Source organism: Taurulus bubalis (genome assembly GCF_910589615.1).
Source record: "Taurulus bubalis genome assembly, chromosome: 4".
NCBI classification, from domain to species: Eukaryota; Metazoa; Chordata; class Actinopteri; order Perciformes; family Cottidae; genus Taurulus; species Taurulus bubalis.
Window position 1 is genome coordinate 17228773 of NC_136592.1, and position 24047 is coordinate 17252819.

Genomic DNA, 24047 nt, shown 5'->3' on the forward strand with positions numbered 1-24047 from the left:
TCATATTTTCCCCCTCTTCTATATTTGGAGCTTATTTATTGCTAAGGAGCCTCTGCTCCCGGAGTCAATGTACCGGGCGGCAGCGCAGGGGAAGGGAGCGGAGACGCAGAGAGCGGCGCAGGCACTCCGGGGAGCCAGCTCTCCCATTTGGCTTCAGGTTTGCCGGTTTATTCTGCTTTACCATGGCAACATTTAGGAATCATTTCCAAAAAGCAATCTTTTTGTGGACAATAACCAATGATAAAAAGACTATTTTAGAGCTAGATTCCTATGTGGTGTCTGTCTTATTTATGCGTACTTATTGTGTGTTTAGAAGGACTATCGTCGACAGAACATCTCGATTTAAAGTCACTTTCCCGAAAGCGATTCCTTTGAATTAAAGCTAATTTAATAGATTATTTCAATTTGAGTATTTTCTGTGATTGTCGGTGTGTTGCTGGTTATTATTTTGAGGATAGTTTTGGAGTGAGGTGCAGGTGTTGGCGATGCGCAGCTGTACATGAAGGGATGGATAACAATGCGACTGTTTTAATACCGACGTTTGCCGGTTTGATAAAAGGTTGCTTTAGTTTTTTTCGGGTTGTTAATTTATTATTGAGAAAAAAAAACCCTCTATTGAAATGGTTTGGTTGATGCGAGGCTATTGTCCTGTAATCCTTGTTCTGTATGTGTTACTGAATAACTGCGCAATACTTGTGACTATACCGAGCGGGTTAAAAGTTTATTAAAACTATTGTTTGATCAGCGCGCTTTGATTTTAAACACTTTATTCAACCACATGGCAATTCATTTTGAAGTGAACTGTCTGTATTTCCGTATGCTGTCTTCGTGTTTAATCTTTAACTCTGCTATCCTAAGCGCGTATCCCATTCTCCTCCCCATTAAAATAAACTAATTTGCGTTATCACATATGTTTTAATTATCGTTATTTTACGATGTGCTGACTGCGATGCCTTTGTCTCCATGTAGGTCACAGTGGCGTAAACCAGCTTGGTGGTGTGTTTGTTAATGGTAGACCGCTGCCGGATTCCACCAGGCAGAAAATAGTTGAACTCGCTCACAGTGGCGCTCGACCCTGCGACATCTCCAGGATACTGCAGGTGACAGCCACACTCCTTCTTCAACACCAAACACGTTTCATGCAGAATTTGTTTTCAATGGATGCAAACAGATTTTTATTTTTTATTATTTATTTTATTTTTTTAAACAATGAAGCAAAAATATGAAGGACATAACGGTATGGCTTCCCCTTAAAATCCACGTTTCCTGTAGCCTAAATGTTGCAATTTAAGATAGTATTTAAATCAGTCAAATTAATTTACTAGTTACATCATTCCGTTTACTGGAAATGTAATAAGGCCGACAAAAAGAAAAGTAATCTGCCTGCTCTTATAAAGAATACATCTAATGCCTAATATACCATTGAAGGCATATTTTTTGTGTTTATAGACCCATGATGAAGTCCAAGTGCTGGACAGTGAAAAGGTGATAATGATTTGACGTCATCTTAGAAATTCCGCTAATAGTCGTAAATAATGTATGTGAATTGTGTCTTTTGTTTTCTATACAGGTATCCAACGGCTGTGTAAGCAAGATCCTGGGCCGGTATTATGAAACTGGCTCCATAAGACCGAGAGCAATAGGCGGCAGCAAGCCCAGGGTTGCCACTCCAGAGGTGGTCGCGAAAATCGCGCAGTACAAGCGGGAGTGTCCGTCTATCTTTGCGTGGGAGATCCGTGACCGACTTCTGTCGGAGGGGGTCTGCACCAACGACAACATACCCAGTGTAAGTGTAAGTGTGCGTGTGTGTAAGTTATGTGCATGATTTAATTTGCCACATGAAATGACTTTTTTTTTCTCATGCAGTGGAGGAAAAGGAGATGGGCAACCAACCATTCAGTCTTATTAAATAGAAAGTGTGGCGCGCGCATTATTGCATGTGTGATCATCCAAACATACAATCAATTAGAAGGAGCGTGCTTTGGAGGAACATCTTCCTGTGCGCATTTATTATGATTATAAAGTGTGTGCGCGTGCGTGCGTGTGTGTGTGTGTGTCACATATTTTGTACCCACATATAGAAACACATTGATAGAAATGGGGCTCCATCTAATCTGTACTTGTATCATGTAATTTGTCATTCAGGTGTCATCGATAAACAGAGTCCTCCGCAACCTGGCTAGTGAAAAGCAACAGATGGGCGCAGATGGCATGTATGACAAGCTGAGAATGCTCAACGGTCAGACAGGAACTTGGGGGACCCGGCCCGGCTGGTACCCCGGAACATCAGTGCCAGGGCAGCCCAACCCAGGTGAGCCTCATTATCACACAGTGGCATTAGAGACACCTTGACGCGTGCATTGTAAGGGCGGGTACAGCCGGGCGTTTTGATTTCTGAGGCTCAGTGACATTTAAACAGTTGACTTGCCTAGTGTTTGATGGATACATTAGGATGTATGTGAACTCCACAGAGGTCACCATACATGATCACGTTTGAATATGAATAGTTTTCCAGCTTACTATTCCAGTGGTTCCGGTCCACGGCTCTGTTTGCGGGAAGGTATTGCACATGCGTTGATGCCCTGAACAAGACCCCCAATTAAGACTAGTCGATTAGAGCAAGCCATAGGTCATGCATGCAGTCTGAATGCTTCCACTGTCCCAGACATGGATGTGCGTGACAGCGGCTTGTCCTTTCAGCAGAGGTGTCCACCCAACAGCCTGCATTTTCCTCCCCTCCTGATGGGGAGGCAGAGCCGGGGAGCTGTGTGCGGGGATATTAGTACAAAGGAATGTTTTCCTTCACACGCAATGATTGGCTATGGGAAAGGTCCGCACTACGTGTAATTGCTCATTAAAGAGGGCTTTGTCTCTCATTATGGCAACATGCAGGAGTGTGGAGATGGTAAGGCTGCTGTGGAAATGTTCCACTTCAGAGAGTTTTCTGTCGGCCTACTGCAGGCCAAACACTGAGCACATTTTATTATAGAAACACACCTCTTTACGCTTCATTTTCTATTTCTTCTAATTTGATGGTTTTACGATAAAGCATTGCGATTAATTAATATGCATCAGAACTGGGAAATACAAGTGCTGAAATTTAGTCGTTGTAAATAATAATTAGCATTTGTTTGATGACCATTTGGACACGTGGAGCTGTTATCAAAAAGCAGCAACGCGGAAAATATCATAATAAGAGCGAACGTATTAACTTTATTTTGGAATAATAATAACATTATTATTATAAGTAATACGCCTATTGTTGTTGTTGTTCATATTATTATACATAACAGTAATATGCTACTTATTTAGTTTTGTATTGTTGTTGGTATAGCACGTTACATCCATTAATAATCATTCCTAATAAAGATGATGATTTATAATAATTATGAAACCACAAGAAATAATAATACACAAGTATTATTATTATTTAATAACTAACGAGTTATGTATCTATTTTTTTCTAATCAATGATTATTTAAGCAAAGTCTGTTGTCTCAGGGGAACGAAAACATGTTTTGCATCCCACCGCCGAGTCAGCAGCTATAAAGGCGACATGCAGAGTGACAGGGCCCCAAAAGAAGACAACTCTATCCAAAGAGGAACGAATAAAAACTCCTTACCGATTTTGTCTTTTATCTCTTTCTCATTCCCATTCGCTGGCTATATGGCTCTAAATCCCGTCTATAGGATTTAGTCTCTCACTTTCTCTTTCAGTTCTAAGCGGTTTCTCAAGAGTGTTTTGATCCAGTCTCAGCAGCTGAAAGGTGCCGCAATTGGTTCGGTATCTCTTTTTTGCTGCTTTTCCGCCTGACTGGCTCAGACATCGTGATACTAAAGAATGAGTTTATTTCCCAGCGCTTTTATAAAGAAAACAAATCCCATCCTAGCGTCAGTGGGTCTGGCAGAAGGATAATAGCTGCACATTCACTCCTTTTTATGGATTATCCAGTGAAGAAACAAATAGCGTGGATACAAACTATTGGCCTATAGAAGAATACTTTTGTCTATTTGTAGCGAGGGAAATTGTCAAAAAATTGTCGCATCAGGTTTTCTAGTGAACCAAGACTTTCACATTTAGACACACTAATATGTTTTCAGGGCAACAGCAAGCATGCACAACTGCTTGTGAGCAAACCTGCAACTTGCTTGAACTCACATGATGGAAAGTTTTTTTTATTTTTTATAATTTGTATAATATCTAACTGCTGCATTTTTCAGACAAGACAAAAGGAAGTTTGCACACCTTAATAACAATTTGTGGGTGTCCATGGAACCCACACGTTTGCTTTTAAAGGACACATACGCTTAATGCATGGCTGCACCTGTTCTTACCTCGTGTCCATGAGCAAGGCAATACTCTAAAACTATGCATGCTAATCTGGTTGAAAACATGAACAAAATCGGCATACAACAAGCTGAATTCTCCTGCATGAGTTCAACCCACGGCTCCAGACAAACCTCCGTGAGATATTACATAAACCACTCTTATCGACGCACCCCTGCTTACTTTCGCATTAACTTCTCGGTGTGATAATGATGTCCAACAACAAGACAGACATTAGTCGATAAGCCTCGCCCTGCAACTGAAGGGGCAGTGAATAGATTGGCCTTATTTTGGTTGTTCAGGGGGTTGCATGCTCTCTCCTCACTCATTTGTTTCCAATTGAAGACAGAAATCCTGACTGGCGTGTAGCTGGCCGGGGGACGTGATTAATGATGGTAGTGGATAAGGGTTAACACACTGGACTCAAAGCTCTGTTGACTGGGATCCTCGTGCGCACAATGCCAAAGTACTATAGCTTGTGCGCCTCCAGAGAGAGAGGATCCTTTTGTCATATCTTCCAATAGCCCCCCTCCCATATATTACACCCACCGAGGGCTCACTGCTCGTCCCTGGCTGTGTCCATAGTTTAATGGTTTCCCTTACTCCTGAAGGCATTGTATCATTCTGAAAAGCGTCTTCTCCTATTCAAAAGTTGGTGGTCACCTCAATGGCTATACCAACGCCCATATGGGAACGACCATTGAGGCATTGCTCTGCCTTTAAAAAAAGGGGGCTAGAGAGTTTGGGGTTTTAATACATTTCATAGGTCTGAAAAGAGGCTCGCCACATCTTGTCACATTTCTCTTAACCTTTTGAGAACACACGCCATTGTTGGGAGGCGATAAGTACGCGGAGCCTTTCCCTCGCCAGCTTGTTTTTCCCACAATATTTTATAAACAGTTTAACCGCGAAGCCTTTTTCATATTGTTCCCTTTCCACGCAGTCAGTAGTCTGTAATCTGGCAGCATTTGGGAAGCAACTGCAATGATTCCTCTGATTTTGAATTTAATCAACCATGATAGAGGCTTTAATTAATGATGTTGCACCGCGGTCTGTACAATTAGCTGCAGGCCGATACAACACGCGACCCGAGAATTCATTATTCAATTAGCTTAATTTAATGTATATTTCCTTCATATGCTTTTCTTGCAGACGGCTGCCCACAACCAGACGGCGCAGGAGAAAACACAAACTCCATCAGCTCGAATGGGGAGGATTCAGAGGAGACACAGATGCGACTGCAGCTCAAGAGGAAGCTACAGAGAAACCGCACGTCCTTCACTCAGGAGCAGATTGAAGCACTGGAAAAAGGTCCGAGCAAGCAGTGAATCATTTAAACATTTATATCCGCCATGTTTTATTTATTAATTGACAAAAATGGCATTGTTATTTGTAAAAAAAAATACACACGGTCCTGTTTGTCTGAAGGTATATGTTAGGATAGCGACATGTTAATGTTTTATTCAGAAATAAAACAAATTGTTCTAATATCTGTCAGACATGGCACAAAGCTTAGTCCATAGTTTTGGATAGGCCCCTGACATACACATATCAAAAACAGCCCTGCAATAAATAAATTACCCTAGTCCCAATGTATTCCTGATATACTAACAATTTTGTTTCTTGCATTACAGAATTTGAAAGAACTCATTATCCAGATGTTTTCGCTCGCGAGAGACTAGCAGCGAAAATCGACTTGCCTGAAGCAAGAATACAAGTAAGTGATCATAACTTTAATTATTTATTTATTTTAATTTACAACGGATATGTGAAAGCTTAAGATAATGACGGTGAAAGGGAAACTAATAGGCAACTTTCGTTGCAGGTATGGTTCTCAAATAGAAGAGCCAAGTGGAGGCGAGAGGAGAAGCTGCGGAACCAGCGCCGCCAGGCCAACAACTCCTCCAGTCACATTCCCATCAGCAGCAGCTTTAGCACCAGCGTCTACCAGGCCATCCCACAGCCCACTACACCGGGTAGGTCCACCACAGCTGGGGTAGTGCAGGAAAACCCCACCCCTTCAAATACTATTACAATGTGATATTAAAGAAAGCGCCAACTTTTGTGCTGCATGCGTTAATACTCACATTGCATTATTACTGTTGCAATGTGCGTAAAACACATTCAAATGTCGATGGTTTCGGGTCAGACAGGATCCATGTTAAATATTACTAAATAGTATTACATGCGACAGCCTGCGGATTAATATAAAAGGGAGAAGAAGAAGAAGAAGAAAAAGGCCTCAAAGGCTGTGCGCTCTAGTTCACTTAACCGTGGTTTCCTTTTGATGGATGATTGAGCAAAACTCCTCAGCTGACTTATATATCTGCGTAATTACCGAATCAGGCACGAGGGCACACCGGTAGAGCTGAAGCGCATGCTCACAAGTCAATCACCTGAGACACACGCTGAACAGGACGTGTCCGGACCCATCAGCCCGTCAAACAAGGCGTCACCTCACGCACGCATACTAGCGCTAATGAGACGGTGGCTCACATCGGAGGACTGTTTGTGATTTCCGCGGGTTTTAAACACTTGTTCCCCTTTCATTCACAGTGTCTTTCGGCTCGGGGTCCATGCTGGGTAGACCTGACTCTGCTCTGGCGAACACCTACAGTGCGCTGCCCCCCATGCCCAGCTTCACCATGGCAAACAGTCTACCTATGCAAGTAAGTACCAGAACGACCACAACGCTCTATAGTCAATCATGTTTAAAGATATACCTAGTATGTGATATTTTATGACGATTGATGTGATTGTAAGAGTGGTATCAAACACACCACGAGTAATTTAAATTGTGTTTCCTGGCCAAACAACAACGAAAAAAACTTCTCAGAAAACCAAAACGTTTACATTTAATTAAATCAAGCCACATCTGCCTTACAGTATTACAGCCTACAACTATGGTTGGCTAAGCTAATGTAACATTCTCTCCCCCTATCTATAGCCCAGCCAGACCTCCTCTTATTCCTGCATGCTGCCTACCAGTCCGCCTGTGAACGGGCGGAGCTACGACACATACACGCCCCCTCATATGCAGGCACATATGAACAGCCAATCAATGACCGCTTCTGGTACCACCTCAACAGGTAGGCAGACAGTTCATTGTTTACCAACATGCTTGGGAATTAATCATAACAAACAGTGCACTCTTTGAAACATCTGCCACCTTTCCTGTAAAAAAGGGGGTACTATAGCCATCTTTGATTCATGATCTGTTGCAGCAACTTTCCTTTTTCTTTCCGTCTATTTGAGAACCTTCATGGTTTAAACGGATCAATATTTCTACATTCCATATAATTTTCCTTCTACAGTTGCATGAAGCTCATTTCAGTGGCGCTCTACGCCATCATGTCAATCCCATACTCCAGCCCATAGTTTAGTTCCACCCCATTAGGATGATTTTACTGAGAGCCATATATACCAGTTATAGTCATGAAGAGTTAATCATGCATAACCACATTTCCTCTGTGCTAAATTGCTAATTAATTTGATTCATTTGCTGTTCTACTCTCTCTGTTTAAATGCCATTGCCAAAGCTTCAATTTATCGAGCTTGCAAGCCTTTTACTGTGCAACCATGTGCAGAGCATTGTGACTCACTGCAGCTCCACTGCTACCTATTTGCAAACGTTTAAAGCACAATGCTCGGTGCTATGAGCCTAACTAGTGTTAGCTGTCACACTAACTGTGCATGGTGCATCAACTCATCTAATTTAGCCTGGTGACTTCTGGGGATTCTTCTTCTCTTTCTTTTCATTTTTTTTACTGACATCTTCTCTTGTTGTCTCTGCAGGACTCATCTCTCCTGGAGTGTCTGTCCCTGTCCAAGTCCCAGGGGGCGAGCCTGACATGTCTCAGTACTGGTCAAGACTACAGTAGAGAGAAGAGCTACTTCACCCTGTAACCACCCACTCCACCATCGCCCTCCGGCAGTGCTCCTCACACATACACGGCACAGAAGAGTAAAGAAGGCGAGAGAGGGTTGTGAAGAGGCAAAGGACAGGAGAGGAGAAAAGAAAGAGAGAGACTCTGGGAGAGCCTTGGGACGTCTGGGCTCTATTTTTCCAGTGGGACTGTGTGCTGTTCTGTAGCTCTAGGCACATTTAAACGAGGATTTGGAAGAGAGAACAACGATGGAAAGTCGGGAAGAAAATGGACCTCTGTAAAGTGCCCGGTGTAAAATTTTTATGGAACAAAAACTTATCTGTTTTTTTTCTATTTCCAACTTCAGTCATTGTTTCCTTTTTTCTCTGGTGTGTTAGTAAATGGCCATTTGTATGTTAATATGAAAAACCAAGATCAAGTACTGATAGATGGACTGCTAGAAAACCATGTCGGTCTTGCGTTTGTTTGAGAGAGGAGAACCTGAGAGATTCTGCCATGACTATCTTTTGCTCTGCTTATATCGAGACTTTCTACCAGCCTTTGCATGGTCTCTGGACGCTGTTGCATATCATTAAAGACAAAAAGCTGGAGGGAAGACTCTTACTGTGTCAAAAAAAAAACTATTTATTGGTCTTATTTCTTACGGATGGATATTTAGCAGAGGAAACTCAAACTCGATCCACCCACTGAGGCTGTGGTCTTGACTCCGTTGACATGGGCCTGCCTGCGTTTGCCGGCTTATTAAACACGGATCACTATTAACAGCTCAAAGTGTGCAAAGACGGAGCGACAACTTGGACCTTTTGCTTTGGTGGTTGGATTGACTCTAGATTACCACGAAGAACTTTAAATGTGGAAAACAGGTGTAAAAGAAAACCTGTAGTCTGTAAATGGTAGACTGCGTCTTCGATATAATCCAGTTTGTTTATGTCAAAATGTAAAGTACTTGTCTTCCCTAGAAATCTTCCAGAAAGATTTCTCCAATAAAAGTTGATTTCATTTATATCCCTGAGAATATTCTATAAATGTTCCATGCATCATAAAATACATTTCTTTAGGGTCAGGTACAATTTGTCTCTTAGGTATAGTTGTATTATAGTGTCCTATGGTCAAAAAAAGTTGTGCTACTAGAAATATTTAATTCCTATAATTATGATTGAAGATTGCTTGACAGAGTTTTAAACTTAAGTGTTTGGCAGTTGTTTACAAGTACATATCAGATTTAATCATTGTTGATTGTAAAACAGACCAAAGCCTTTGTATTTCATCTAGTACACAATGTTTTTTTTAAAGATATTAGTCTTGTGTTGCAACATTTTGTAAACACGTTCTGTTCGATTACATTGGCTTCGAGTTCGTAAGACTGCAGTCAAACCCCGCAGTCCTTATTTATAATTGAAGACCATGGGAGGTTTTTCTAGCATCATCTGTCATGCTCTTTTGAGTTTTGAATTTTTATTTCAGTGTGTACATAGAACATGGACACACTGGGTTTACGTCTGGGCAATGCTTCTGAGATAAAACGTCTACAAGCTGTCTCTTAAATATTTCAATTTAATTTTATTTAAAATGGAGCTTTCTAAATGTATTTTGTGAAAACTATAAAACATTTTGTACAGTAAAATTGTGTCTTAAAGAAAACCTTTTTGCCTGTTCAATGCTGTGTCTTATACAGTACATCTTTACTGTGCAAGAGTCAACCATTTTGACATAATGCATTATAGCTGCACATTCAAACAAATATTATGCTGACAATGCATTTATTACAAGAGATTGTAATACACACACATTACTTTTGATTCCCACCTAACAAAGGTGTCCAAAATAACAAACCTCTCTTGATGTATGGGCTGAACCAAGTCGACACAGACCACACAGCACAACACCGCATCACAATGAGAAAGGTCAAGCAATCCACCATCAGTGGCTCTTGTTGAGTAGAGTTACGATGGTATGAAAAAAAATAAAATACAGCGCCAATGAAGAGGAGGAAGAGGAGGAGGGGGGAGTCATAGAATAAAGCAGTCAGTGCCTAGAGCGAGGCAAAGGAGCGATTGTGTGGCAGAGTGAGTTATTTTGCTTCACTTGCTGCCTCAGCAGGGGGGTTGTGTATGTGTGTACGTGTGTGTGTGTGTGTGTGTGTGTGTGTGGATCTGAGGGTGTGTGTTAGTGAGAGAGAGAGAGAGAGAGAGAGCATCTAAAAGGAAAGGATGTCCAGGAGAGAGCGAGGTCAGGTAACACTCACAGAGCACATAACAGCGCCAAATATCTTGCTAAACTGATTAATTAAATTTACACAGCCCACTCAATATTTAATAGTCCAATCAGAACTTCGAGGATTGGTGGTTGATTTTTTAAGAGCTTTTTTTTATTTATTTTTAATCACACTGAGTTATCACACAGACGGAGGAAATGTGTTTTGAGAGCTCAGGGAGGGACAGGGAGAACAGGCAGAAGAGGAACATTAATTATTACACAGAGAGAATGAACGAGAGATTCAAAATGCAAGAAAGACTGCAATTACTGGAAGTCTAAATTATACACAGCTTTGGGATAAAAAGGTTTAAATGTAATTCTCACTCGGAAAACAAGTTAAACAATATAAGTTTCTGGAAAAGTTCCTAAGAACTTCGGGCACTTTGATCTTTTTTTTTAATGAGACAACAATTCTGACCTGGAAATCTGAATTCCCACAGCAGCAAACAGAAGCTAACACTCTCCTGTTTTAGTGTCAGCGGTTATGTTCTGTGTGTGAGTGTGTGCTTTATGCAAACATGAATGGAAATTCCCCCCATCATTGTAAATACAATACATAATAGTCTAGCTTTGTCTTTTGTATTTGACAGATATGGTAGCCTCATTTGCGAAGATGGGTCTGCTTTATTAAACCAAAATTGGCAGAGAGATATCGAGTGGTCAAAATAAACTGACCTACATTATGTACTAGAATAGTGCTGCAATGTGACGGCCCTTTAATAATAGGACACATAAGACCGCAGCTATTGCTACTCTAGAAAAACAACTTTGGCTTAAGGAATCCATAGACGGGAGCAGCGTTTGCCAAAAGACAGAATTATAAAAGAACGTTCTCGACACTCGGTCCCATAGCTTCCTGTCTTTGCTTAAGGCCGAGTAAGGCCTTACATTAAGTTACATTAAGATCAATGCAAACAAAAAAAGAAAATACCGTATATGTAATATTTAAATGTATTTTTCGACCACGTTGAGATATTTTATGATTATTATAAAATGTATAACACAATAGAATGGTATAAACCATTATTGAGATTTGAGCAACAAAAAATAAAGAAATCGGGTCGTACAGTATACTGTTTACTCTAAAGAGCCTCATAAAAATCATTCATCCAACAAATCCCAAACCGTCAATCAGGTATACAAAGTCGTATTCTAAATGTGGATTAACGTGCACAGCTACATGCATAATGTGTGTGTATACTGAATGACGACAATAATCGAAAGTGAGGACAATAGCGACTACCAAGACGAGCATTAACTCACTCAATTCTAAATGTACACACACATGTGAGAACCATCATTCTTTACAATGTGCAAAGAATACACTTACATTATAAAACTTTGCTGATGGTTTAAAAACTTTGAAAATAATATACTTTGAACTAGGCGTATCAGCACCATGGCAAATGTAAAAAGAAAAAAAAAATGCTAAAATTAAATTATTCTATTTGAATCTACCTAAAAGTGTATCCTGAATATGTCATCTCCGCCACAACAATAACTTTCAAAACAGTTTTTATCTTAACTCAAGCTTTTGTTCACCTGTATAAGTGACCCAAGTATGTCATCTCTTTCTCTCATATACCCGATGTAAGAGCACTCCATTCATGCGTGAAGCTGTCAGGTAACACTACCCTCTCCCAACACGTGTTGCAGATGGTTACCAATACTGCCAGTTTTCACAGGCAAAATTATTCAAACTGGCATCAGCAGCAGCAGAGGAAAACAAAAATGAAACATTTAATTTTTCATGTTTTTTTTTTTCTCTGTTTCTCCATGTCACCATTTGACCTAATTTGTTTTTTTGGACTTGTCATGGCAAAGCAGCTCATCCAGCAAACATGCCTGATGAGGTGTGAAGCCTGCACCCAAATCCAGCTCTACTACCCTCTGCCCACATTCCTACTCAGCTCTCAAGCTCACTGGAGGTAGACGTAACTCACCGGCAGAGTCTCAGGGTCAGATGGAAGCATCCCTATTCGAAGTTGAAACCAGTGAGGCAGACCAGAGATCAGTCACACACAACACTCACGTTACGTCCTCTTACAGTCTCACAGATAGTCAACTTTCCCTTCAGAGCTGGTGTTGAGACATGATAATGTAAACAAAAACATAAATAAAGAGCAGATGCTGTGTATTTATTTGCTTTTATTTAATTAAACATAAGCACATTTTATAACATTTTCAAAAGAAAATAATACTATTGTACATAGAGGAGCTAGGCAGGAGTGGCCACTTTTGTTTGTACAGTATGCTCAAACGAGGGAGAAGGCAGTTAAATTATTTAATGTTTGTCGAGAGTGAGAGTCTGTGTAGACTAAAAAATATTTTATGATGACACTTTACTTGTAAGTGAAATCCCTAGAGACAGAGAACAACAAAAAAATGTACCAAATGTTAAAGGTGCTCAATACGTAATTTGGAGCCTCTTCCTCCACAGGCTCTAAACATCAGCTAGCAGCTAGCAGCTAGCAGCTAACAGCGTGGTAACCGCTGTATGAGCGGCGGCTATTAGCTAGCTAGTTGGGCACCACAGAGAGAATCACATGCACTAAAATGCACGAGTGGGCGGCCCGGCTACGCAAACAAAGCAGAGAAGCTTGGATTACAACAAACACGGAGGGAGTGTGACTTCGCTATTTGCTCCGCTGTATCTTTACATAGTAAATAGTTGATTTCTGCTATATTAATGCGCTGAATACACCTTTGAATAATCCCATCATCTTGGATTTTTATTGGGTTAAGCACTGTTCACCCTGCCAATCATATACCTGCATAAAAATACCATAGGCTCACATTTTTGGAACTCAAAGTGAAAAATATAAGCAAACTGTAGGTATTCAACCTTGACCAATAATACAAGTTACATGAACTTCTCATCGCAGAATGGCACATGCAGATGTCAACTTGTGAGTGTACTGTACGTTTATATAAAAAAAGAACTTGAAATATAGTTGATGTTTAGATCTTCAGCCCTGGCTGGGACAGTTGGCAGGTGGTAATGGCTTGCAGGGTTATTGATGTTGACATTACGTGGGCGACGGAACAACCTGGTCACCATGGTAAAGAGGACAACGCCGCGGCATTCCAGGTGTTGGTTGCCCTTGGCGACTGTGTGGGAGTGCTAGAAGTCCAGGTGTTTTTTGCCGGAACCTCCAGAACCACAGGCCGAAGCCACCGTGGCCGCTCCTGCCAACTCCCCCCTGCTCACACGACTCACCGTCTCAGACAAGTCTGGAGGCAAATGCAGTCTCTACAGAAGTCAGAGAGAGAGAGAGAGAGAGAGAGAGAGAGAGAGAGAGAGAGAGAGAGAGAGGTCAGAGTATTAGATCACCTCATATGGAGGAAAAAGAAAGCGCTACAGTGGATCAACATACAGTAGATGGAACACTTCAGTGATGTTTATTCACAGAAAGCCATGTTGGGTTGAAATTGCATTAGATGCTTCAGCACTCCCCTCAGCACTGGCATCAAGGAGTAAACCTGCTAGCGTGCTGCTAAATGCTTCAGAGAGCTTTAGGTCTGTTACAGCTCACAGGGAATATGTCTGTGTGTGAGAGTGTGTGAGGTGAGGGTGCTTTGAGAAGTTGTGTATGACACAACAGCATGCATTTATGAGGTGCAGCTGTGCATGCTAAATCTGGATGTGTTTGCACTTGTGTTGATTTGCTTTGTTTGCAACACAGATGATTATGTTCAGCTAATACCAGAGTCATTAGGATCAAGTCTTTTAGCTGTTTCATAGTAAAGCTTATCTGTGGAGCAGCCCTGTGCCAACTCAAAGCACAAAGACCCTAAGAGGTTAATGAGGGCCACTCATGTAAAGCCCCCTAAGACCAACACGCTAACTACTATAAACCTTAAGAGGGGCTACACTGCTCCGCTCTCTCAAGAAGGCCCCCAATGGCACTTCATGAACAAAGTCTTGAAGAGGTGCTGAGAGCGTGAGAGGAGGTGAAGTATCTCCAGAGTCAAGTGTGCGCCCAACAATGGTGTTGAGTAGCACGTTGCTCGAGTGTCTATCGAGGAAGTTAAATCAGAATACAGGCATCCCGGGTAAAAGATAAGTTAAACCCTGTAATTTGCCCCTGAAAGAATCTGCCATGACATCTGACACCAACTGGTCAAAGCCTGCGCTCCTACCCCACCCCACCCCAGCCCTCTGAAACATCCCCGCCTGCCACATCCTTCCCCCTCAAGACATGCAGCTTTAGGAGAGCCCCTCCACTCCCACATATACTTATCTTTTTCTTAATGACTAGGTGTTTGGGTACAGGGTTTATCAGCATCCTTACTAAGAGATAATTCAGGACTACGCAACACTCTTTACCCCTCGAGGATAGACTACTTCCTCCCTTAGATTAATACAGCTTTTTTAGGAGCATTCAAAGGTCTTAGTCTGTAGTAATTATGTTTTTACATCCCTGATGTTCATGTCTGATATGAAGCCTTTTGCCGCGGCTACTGTGGCTGAGAGGTCGGAGGTGACTCAAGTGGTCTCTTATCTGTTCAACGCATTGCCTTTGTGTATGTGTCAGAAGACCGTTTGTCGAACAAGGAGCGGAAACAAGAGGAGAAGTCTTCATACAGCTCTGCAGATTATCTGGGGCAGGTGAGCCCTGAGACACTGTGAAAGACCTATAATTTAATGTGAGATGGTAAAGGTAAGGTTACACCGGACTTATAGATGCATAGACGGAAAATACCACTGCGAGAAAAGACAAGAGCATAAACTAGCTCTTTTGACACCACAAAAAGAATGATCAGTTGGTAAAAGACACATGATAAATTAGTTAAACTTCTCTCTGTATAACTCTCTCTCTGACACACACACACACACACACACGAACATCCATGCAAACTCATATATTGGCCTTGAGGGGGCCTCCAGAAGCTCCAACTTCCACCGCTGCCAAACCTCACCTGTGTAACCTTTCGTGTCTTCAGCTCACTCAAGTGTGATTGAAAAAGAAAAACAATGCATTGATCAAGCCTGGACTCAGTACTGCTTAGTGCACCGCAGCGGAAACACGGTAGAGAGCGAAAAATCAATCACATATACATCACCCTCAGTGGGTGAGTAAAAAAAGAAAAAAGACATCACACCGTTGTCTTGCTGTCACGCACCCATGGGCCTGGCTACACCGTGTCTGTTTGGCTCTGAGCTCTGTGAACCCACTGAGCATGTGCAGAGCGAAGGTCAAAGCAATCCAGAAGTGCGGCTCAGCTCCTCTAACCTTTGAGTTCAGGGGCAGATGAGAACAATCAATGCTAACATCAAAGTTGGAGGGAGGAGCAGACAAAAACCAATCGATCAGTTTGAAACACGGAGGGGAAAGGGAGCTGCGTAACAGTTAGCAACCATCCTGCACAGCAGTGACAGACAATATTAGAGCTGATAACTGTTATTGATTATCAAGGCCATGAAAACATTCTTTATATTCTGTTTGACACTCCAAATAAACTACTTTCATATATCACTGTCAATGCAAGTTGAAGGTTCATTTTCACCCCTATTTTAAAAAGAATTGCACCCAAATATGTGAGGGGCTGCCATGAACATTTGCATTGACTCCAAATAAATGGAGGTCAGTGTAGGACTTAGACAGACATAACCAGGGAGGCTCAGAGTCTGCTTCCCCACGACCTGCACACTCCATGATGTAAACAAGGACATCCGGAAAACCCTCAGAGGCATAGTGGGGTGTATGTGTGTGTGAAGTCTTTCTCTGCTGCCTGGCAACCTTCACGAGTGTGGAGAAAGAGGGAAAAAATAAGAGACGGGGGGGGGGGGGGGGGGTGTTGGATGGGAGTAGACGGCGGGAAAATAGACCATTGGCTGTGGTGCATTGGTGGAGGTTGGGGGGTGTTGTAAAAAATGGATGTGTGCCATAATGTTAGTGTGAGTGTGTGTGTTATAAATGTGATGTTAGTGTTCCCTCCCTAGTGGCAGGCAGGGGTGAAGGTCTGTGGTTCAGCTCCGCTCCACAGCCAGAGGGGCTGGGGCCATGCTGGCAACAGGGTGAGGGGTGACAAAGCTCCAAACGAGCACTAAGCACTTGAAATGAGCCCTCAGGACCGGCCCACAGACTAGCTTTGCCTAAGAGGGTTACTAATATCACCCCACAATGGACAATTCCCCACAGCTTACTAAACACCCCAAAGACCCGGTTCTTAAGGAATATGGCACTTCATGCTGCTTGCAACCAGTCGCTCACAATCGCCACGTCCACTGGTGGTTGTTTGTGGATGCCACATTGTTGTTTTATAGATCAGAAAAAGCAACAAATCATTTTAGTTATGAGTGTAACAAAGTTATGTAAGTGCATTATATTACAAGATCCAAACAGACCAATTTTTCCAACTGAAGCTTAAACAGGACCTACTCACACAAAGCAGCACCATCAAAGGCATTCCACTGGTGGTAACGGCTTGCTAATGACTTGAGTATTAGGTGCTAATTTAACGAGTCATTTCTTCCATAGAGTTTGAGCCACACTTTCAAATGGCCCATGTCACTGTACAGCTTAAAACTATGGGAAACCTAACACCTCGCTGGAACGCATGACAACCGGTCTGGCTGTTCCAATCAGATTAGCCGATGTTGGAACATCCTGATGGAAGTGACACGATATTTACCATAAACACCTACTTAACACAATCATTGTTGTAATTTGGTTGTATTTGTTGTAAGCTCTATTAAGTCAGTGAAAACCGAACATTGTATCACTAAGCTGAAGTCATAACAATCAGAGGAAATGTCGACAATGCAATCTGGTTATATGCTGAGAATGCATGAACAAGAAATTAAAGTTATCGTATTGATGCACCGATATTTAAAAAATATATATAGTTTGAATGGATTTATATACCACAAGTCCAGTATTCATGGACAGTGGTCACATTAGAGGTGATACCTTTTGCCAATTCAATTTCCCTGAGCAGCACAGCTGCAGTGCATCCACTGTAAACTAATGTGTACGTCTGTCCATGACACCAGGTCAATGTCCTCCATTTCCAGTCCCATTTCTACAACCAGCCATGGGTCAAAATGGTAGCAGAACGAAATAGGTAGAAATTTCCCAGACTTGCTGGTCTATCCAGTGACTAAACCAAGCTAAATCACCTCCCAGTGCCGTAATCCCCCGCACCTCTAAAGTTACACGGCATTGTGTTGGAAATCATTTGCTGAAGCTATTGGACAGTTCCTATAGGTTTTAACTTCAGCACACCAAAACCCACATAATGAAGTTATGTCCGTTTTTATTGGGAAGCAAACTATCATCACATTTATGGTGTAAATTTCACAGAAAACCTACGCTACCATACCAGCAAAAAAGCAGAAATGACCTAGCATAAATCCCATCACTTTGGTAATTCTAGCTCACCTGCACCTAACAAAAGCCGAGAAGAAGCTCTTCCTTCCTCTTCTTTTGTCGTAACAAAGAGTGCAACTCGATCTGTGACCTTGCCCTAAGAATAACCTGTGGACGAGGGAAGTTTTTATCCCTTGGACTTTTTTATTTAATTTTGTTTAACAGCGTTGATTTAATGCATCATATATCAGGTGAGCACTCTTTTGTTGAACAAATGTAAATACATTAATTTCTTTCCCTGCAGTATTACAAGCTACTCTTAGTAGCTAAATAAGGAATTCAAACAATTCAGCATCAGCTGAATTCGTCAAATATAAAATGTTACATGACATGTAAGGAAGGGTACATTTTCTCTATCTGTCCTCTTGACATGCAACTATTGTAAACGTAAATGTTTAGTGATTAAAAGAGGCGTAAGAATAGTTTATGAGTGGCAGGAGAAGAAACAAACAAATGTAAACTACACTGGAGCTCATCTCGGGTTTCTTTTTGGTAATTGGGTGATGGTCACCTGCTCGCCATGTCACCTGTTGCCTGATCCAGGATAATCTGAGAGGCAGGCATACAGACAGTCAGGCGGACTGACAGATACACATATACAGACACAGGCTCCTCATCTCTTCTGCTTCATGGCTAATGCATCTGACAGAGTAGGCAGCAGGCAGGCAGAAGGATGAGTAAGCATTTTGAGTGTAATTATATTCCCAAACACTGGGAGAATGGGAAGGGACTAATAACTGACTGAATTTCATTAAAAGGGAGCATGTTCAAGCAGGAAATTGATTGACTGACAATATTTCAAGGTTTTTTAATACATAATGGAATGTTTATTCCTGTTCTCTTAGCTCCTCACTTACCCTTCACGTTGCACATGCTGATGTAAAACAGCATTTGATAGTATCTGTCATGCTACTAAACATGACATGCTTTGGAATCAGTTGGCTCTGCGATGCTTCTGAATAACCAAATGGACAAACAAGGGCCAAAGTGTAACTGTGCTGTACCACAACAACTTGACTTGTTATCTCCGTCGTCATCATCATCTTCAACTGAACCCTCCTCTGGGGGCCTCTGCACGGGCCTGTCAAGAGCTTTGACAGGGGAAGCAGCGTGGGGCCATTTTGTCTCTTTTCAGTTTTGTTTTGTTTCTCTTTGGAGGGCAGTGTTGGTATGGACCGTAGGCGTTGTAGGGTGAGGGGGCGAGGGCACATTGACCCCAGTGGTGGTGGGGAGTAAGGAGGGGGGGTTAGTTGGTGTTATGTACTTGGGCATAGTCATGGAGTACTGGTCCACCCCTGGAGTGACATGGTGCCTGGGGAGAAAGGGAGGGGGATGTAGGGCATAGAGTACAAACATGTCTAAGTGCTGCCTTCACTACAGATAGGCCCATAGCAAAGAGCGCGGCTGCATGAGTTATGACAGCATATCTGGGGGACCTCTTGTGGCCTCCACCCCTCAAACATTTGGCGCCTCAAACCATGACTCTGATATGCACGTCCTCAGGTGAAAACACCACTGACACTTTTGGTAAAAGCAGGTTTTACAGTGCTACACAGATGCCTGCTATAATAATCGCACATGGGAGAAAATATTTAAACTTCCATTTTTTTTAAATCTTAAAAACAGCACGAGGTTATATCTGAATCCACTATTAAAATGTCTATAGGCAATGGGGCCTACTTCTTCATTATTATCAAGTTCAGGCCACGTTGAGCTTTACTGATGACTTTGATTTACGTTTTTGATAAAATGAGCATAGCACAAAACAAAACAGGTTGGGAAATCAACCGACAGCATTTTTTGGGACAAATTTAGGACAGTCGCTTATTTGCGTACATGCAGAGTGAGGTGAGAAGAACAATACCACTCCACTGATATCTGTCCTTAGGAAGCTTGATCAAGAATCCACTTAGCTTAGCATAAAGACTGGAAACAGGGGGAAACAGCTAGCCTAGCTATTTCCGAGGGCAACAAAATCCATCAAACTCTAAAGTCAACTAATTGACTATTTATACGTTGTTTGTTTAATCCAAAAAGCAAAGTGTTAAAAAAAATAAATAATTATGGGTTTTCTGCAAAAGTGACTCATATACGGTCGCAGCGACTTCTTTGAGTCTCCGCTGGTTGTCTGGCAACCTCATGGTAACGACAAGATGGTAAGCAAATAAGCGTATTTCCCAAATTGTAGAAATATCCCTTTAAGATCACTGTCCTAACAGGCTCTGGTACTGCTTTAGTCGCCAAAATAAAAATAAAAAAATAAATAAAAGACAGAGCATTACCAAGGATATTTTGTCATGTATTATTCATTCTCTTTTCTGTGTTGCACTCAGTCTACAAGTGCATACACCCATGTACAAAAGCAGACAGACAGACACACACACACTGCCACTTGCTTATGCATGTGTCACACAGAGGTATTTACAACATGCGCACACAAAGCCCACCAGTATTTTCCTGGGTTTCCTGAACCCAGCCTACCTTCCAACAGAACAACCTATTTCTCCTGTTGTCTCCTCTTTTGCGCCGTGATGGAGTTCATGCCGTTTACAAGCATGACATTTGGCAAAGCGAAAGGTCGTCTGGAGGTTACTGTGTCATCCTGGGTAAGTGGCTGACCCCTTGGGAGGGGTGAGGGCGATCACACTTAGTTAAGAATGGTCGGTTGTTGGGTTAGCAAAAGACCAGGATGGATTAGAGCCCACCAGAACGTATACTATGACAGAGGGCAGAAGATAACAACATGTTATCTGTCATTTGAAATATTTTCAGGATCAACGTGATTATGTTAAAGCTCCCACCACAAGTCTATGAACCAACCACCTGCCTTCTTGTACTGGTCCTGCACAGAGTTGTATGGCACTGTGAGGCACAACATCCATACTGAGAGAAGTACACAGCGGGGGCGACTGTGGCTCAGTGGTTAGCACGCCCGTCTGTCAATCAGAGGGTCTGTGGTTTGAACCCCAGCTCTGCTAGTCCACATCGCCGTGTCCTTGAGCAAGACACCCAACCCCTAATTGCTCCCCGTTGCTGTGTCTACGGTGTATAGAGCAAACATGTAAGTCACTTTGGATAAAAGCGTCAGCTAAATGAAATGTAATGCAATACACAGCAGAACCAATACAAACTCTTTTCTACCAGCTCGGTAGCACAATGACCAGCGCAAAGTGGCATATATGAATATGTCAGTTAACTTCAGGAATTATCCAAGCAAACACATGATTGACAAAGGCAACTTGGACGCATGTACCAGCATTAATTAAGCTAATGAGGATTTCTGTATTATCACTCAGCAAAAGAGAGGAGAAAAAGTCAACAGACATATTGAAGAAAAATAAGTAACTCTACTTTCTCTGTAACTCAAGACTGGAAAAGAAGATTTATCAGGAATAATTCTTTCTTTGTGTCTATGTGAATTGAAGGGGAATGTAAAAGGACAGTATGAGAGCATTCAATGGTGACCTCTTGTGAGTATACCCAAGTAAAATGTGTGCATCTGTATGTGAGCACCTTAACCATTTTTTTAAAACACTTGTGTAAGATAATGGGATGATGTGTTTGTAACACTTGTGATGTCTTTGTGGTTGCATGCATGTGTGAGAGTGTGTGTATGTCTATACGCATCCGTGTCTGTTAGTCTGCCCGGATGAATAAAGGGGGGTGGGTATAATCCATCACCAGTTGATAGTCCTCACAAAAAAGGAGCTCTTTTTGCTGAGAGGACAGCCCTTGTGTGGACAAAGACCACCATACTGGGGACTTCATAGGACCCAGCTGAAAAGGTGTTGCCCAGAGTAACCCCATTCACATTAACAGGCATGCTGGCCAAAGCCAGTCATTACTGCTGACTTGGACCAGCCGGGCCACACATAGACCAGCCTAGAGCCTCTAAGGCCATTCACTCCACATCAGCCCACAGGCAACCAGCCTGAACTCTGCCACTGGGGAGCATCTAGAATTGTTACCATTCTACTCGACTGTCCGTCTTGAGAGCAGCCTTTGAGTGAATTCATAAAAAGCAGGAATATACAGTTCAAAAGGGAAAGAGGCTTTGCCTTTTCATTAAAATGTGTCAATAGATAACCTTTCGACATTTAGCTAAACACAGCTAAGAAGTAACTATTAGTGTTACGGCAGACCAAAGACGTGCTTCTCAACTAACACTTTCCAACTCCCCCCCCAACCACTGTTATTTGTGACACTCTGAAATGAAGGTCACTTTCACAGTGAAATAATAAATGAGAAAACAGCTGATGTGCTCTCAGTGGAGTTGAACAGGAATCGCTGGGGGCTGAAAGCTTCGTTCCACTAATCTACGGAGTTCCTAAATGCACTCTGGAAAACTAAAATCTGACCTATTCTCTGTCTCCACTCTGATGCAAACTTGCAGTACAACTGAGAACAGCCGAGCCAAGAGGGACAGAATACTACAGAGAAATGCTGAAATGTCTTGAATAAAAACCCTCAATTGAATATTCTTCATTCAAATAGCAAATTACGTGAAACTTCAACACACCTCAATCTCCTACCCCCTCCTTCTCTCTTCCCCTATTTGTCCTCCATCCTCACCCCAGTTCCACCTCTGCTCTCCTCTCCAGTGTGCTCCCTGTGGGCAGGTGGTTGTGTAAATTTAGCCACAGCTAGGTGAGGTGCTTCCTGGGTATACTGTTGGCAAAGCCACCTTTAGGGTGTTTAAGATGTCAGAGGAAATGAGACATCACCTCGGCTGCCCTGTCAAAAAATTCACCACCTTACATTTCCCCCGTAACCTCTAGGTCCTAGAAGCATTGTGGGTGATGGGGAATTCTTGTTTTGTGTTTTCTAATTTAGCCCAAAACACACCAGCCATTATCTAACCTAGAGCGCTGGCTGAGTGTTAATTGTGAAGCATTACTAAAGCCATTAAAACAGTGAGCCAGGGCCTGGGGAGAATGCATGCTCACGTAAAAAAATCAGAGCGACAGTGCTAAATGCATGTGATATCTTCTCTGCAGATGACCCCTATACAATGTGGCATTGCAGACAGTCTGGATTTAAAAAAATATGAAAAATTATTTTCCTCAAAAAACTAACAAACAGTGGCATTATGATGAACAGCATTTACAGACTCACATTTTAATCTTCATTATGTACATATTAGTCAAATTAGACTGAAAAATCCATCCATTAAAGACTGAAAGACTGACATGATAAAGAACGCAGTATTTTTAAAACAAGGTATTTTATGAAACATGATATTTAATAAAAAATGTCTGTAGACTTTTTTGTAAATGTCATAGTCCAGGTGTGTTTAAATTGATATACATTATTTATCCCTGAAGGTGTTTTAGAGTTGATTAGGCATAGAGGAATAATCAATATCAGAGCAAAGGGAGTGGGCTGCAATAGCAAGCTGGTTAGTAAAGTGACTATCCTGATTATGTAAGATCCTGATAGATGTAAGATCCTTTCCTAATTTCACAAAACTGCGTTGGACAGTACAAGTTCACTTTGCTAAAAATGTGAAGCCTTTCATTTTGTGACGGTCTCTGTCAACAGTTTTAAAAGACAAATGGAAGCATATCTGAGGTTAGGGTGGATGGACTTATTTGCCAAAAATCTTTGATCATAAAACCACAAAAGCTTGAGGAGACTAATGGGTAAGAATATTAGTTTGATGGTTTGAGTGTAATTATGTTCAGTGAAGTAGAGTTTCAAATAAAACAAAGTAAGGGTAAGTACAGTGATGGCTTCAGAGCACTGTTGAGTTGAAAAGAATAACAAAATTGGAAAGCGTTCCAAATGTGACTATCAGCTTTTTCATTCTCCCCAATGTTGAGTTAGGCGTTTTGCTGGGAAATGGCAGCCTGCCAGATTGGGGCCAAGTCAGAGTTGTCAGGGGATTACAGTTCTCCCTTGCTCACTGCAGGGGGTGCGGAGTGGGCCTCAATTATCCTGGAGCGGCGTGTTTGATTTGGCCCGGCACATTTGGGGACAGACCAAAAACTGAATAATGCACCATTAGCAACTCAAAATCCTGCCCTAAAATGAGTCCACTTATGCATCACATACAGTAATTGTGTGTCTATCAAAGGCTGGCAGGTCTACACCAATTACCCTGATAACAACAAAACAATCTATGCATAATATTATCTGCCGAACACCTGTAGGCAGCCTCACACATCCAAGCTTCCCAGTCCAAAACTTCTACATCTCATT

The 24047-nt window shown here is 41.9% G+C and overlaps 2 protein-coding genes across 2 annotated transcripts in view; one reads left to right on the plus strand and one right to left on the minus strand.

The window, feature by feature from the left end:
• Positions 1 to 2196: 2196 nt before the first annotated feature.
• pax6b (paired box 6b) lies at positions 2197 to 8208 on the plus strand (the record flags this gene model as incomplete). The annotated part of the gene is made up of 7 exons (XM_079217417.1): positions 2197 to 2311; positions 5480 to 5638; positions 5962 to 6044; positions 6153 to 6303; positions 6884 to 6996; positions 7275 to 7416; positions 8123 to 8208. 7 exons carry the CDS (start codon positions 2197 to 2199, stop codon positions 8206 to 8208), a joined length of 849 nt encoding a protein of 282 aa, XP_079073543.1.
• Positions 8209 to 12705: 4497 nt separating this feature from the next.
• Positions 12706 to 24047, minus strand: part of elp4 (elongator acetyltransferase complex subunit 4) — a gene marked incomplete at its 5' end in the record, with an annotated part of 50813 nt that continues 39471 nt past the window's right edge. The window contains one exon of the mRNA XM_079217139.1: positions 12706 to 13723. Coding sequence (XP_079073265.1) covers positions 13595 to 13723 — 129 coding nt within the window. The 3' untranslated portion in view covers positions 12706 to 13594. The remainder of the gene's footprint in view (positions 13724 to 24047) is intronic.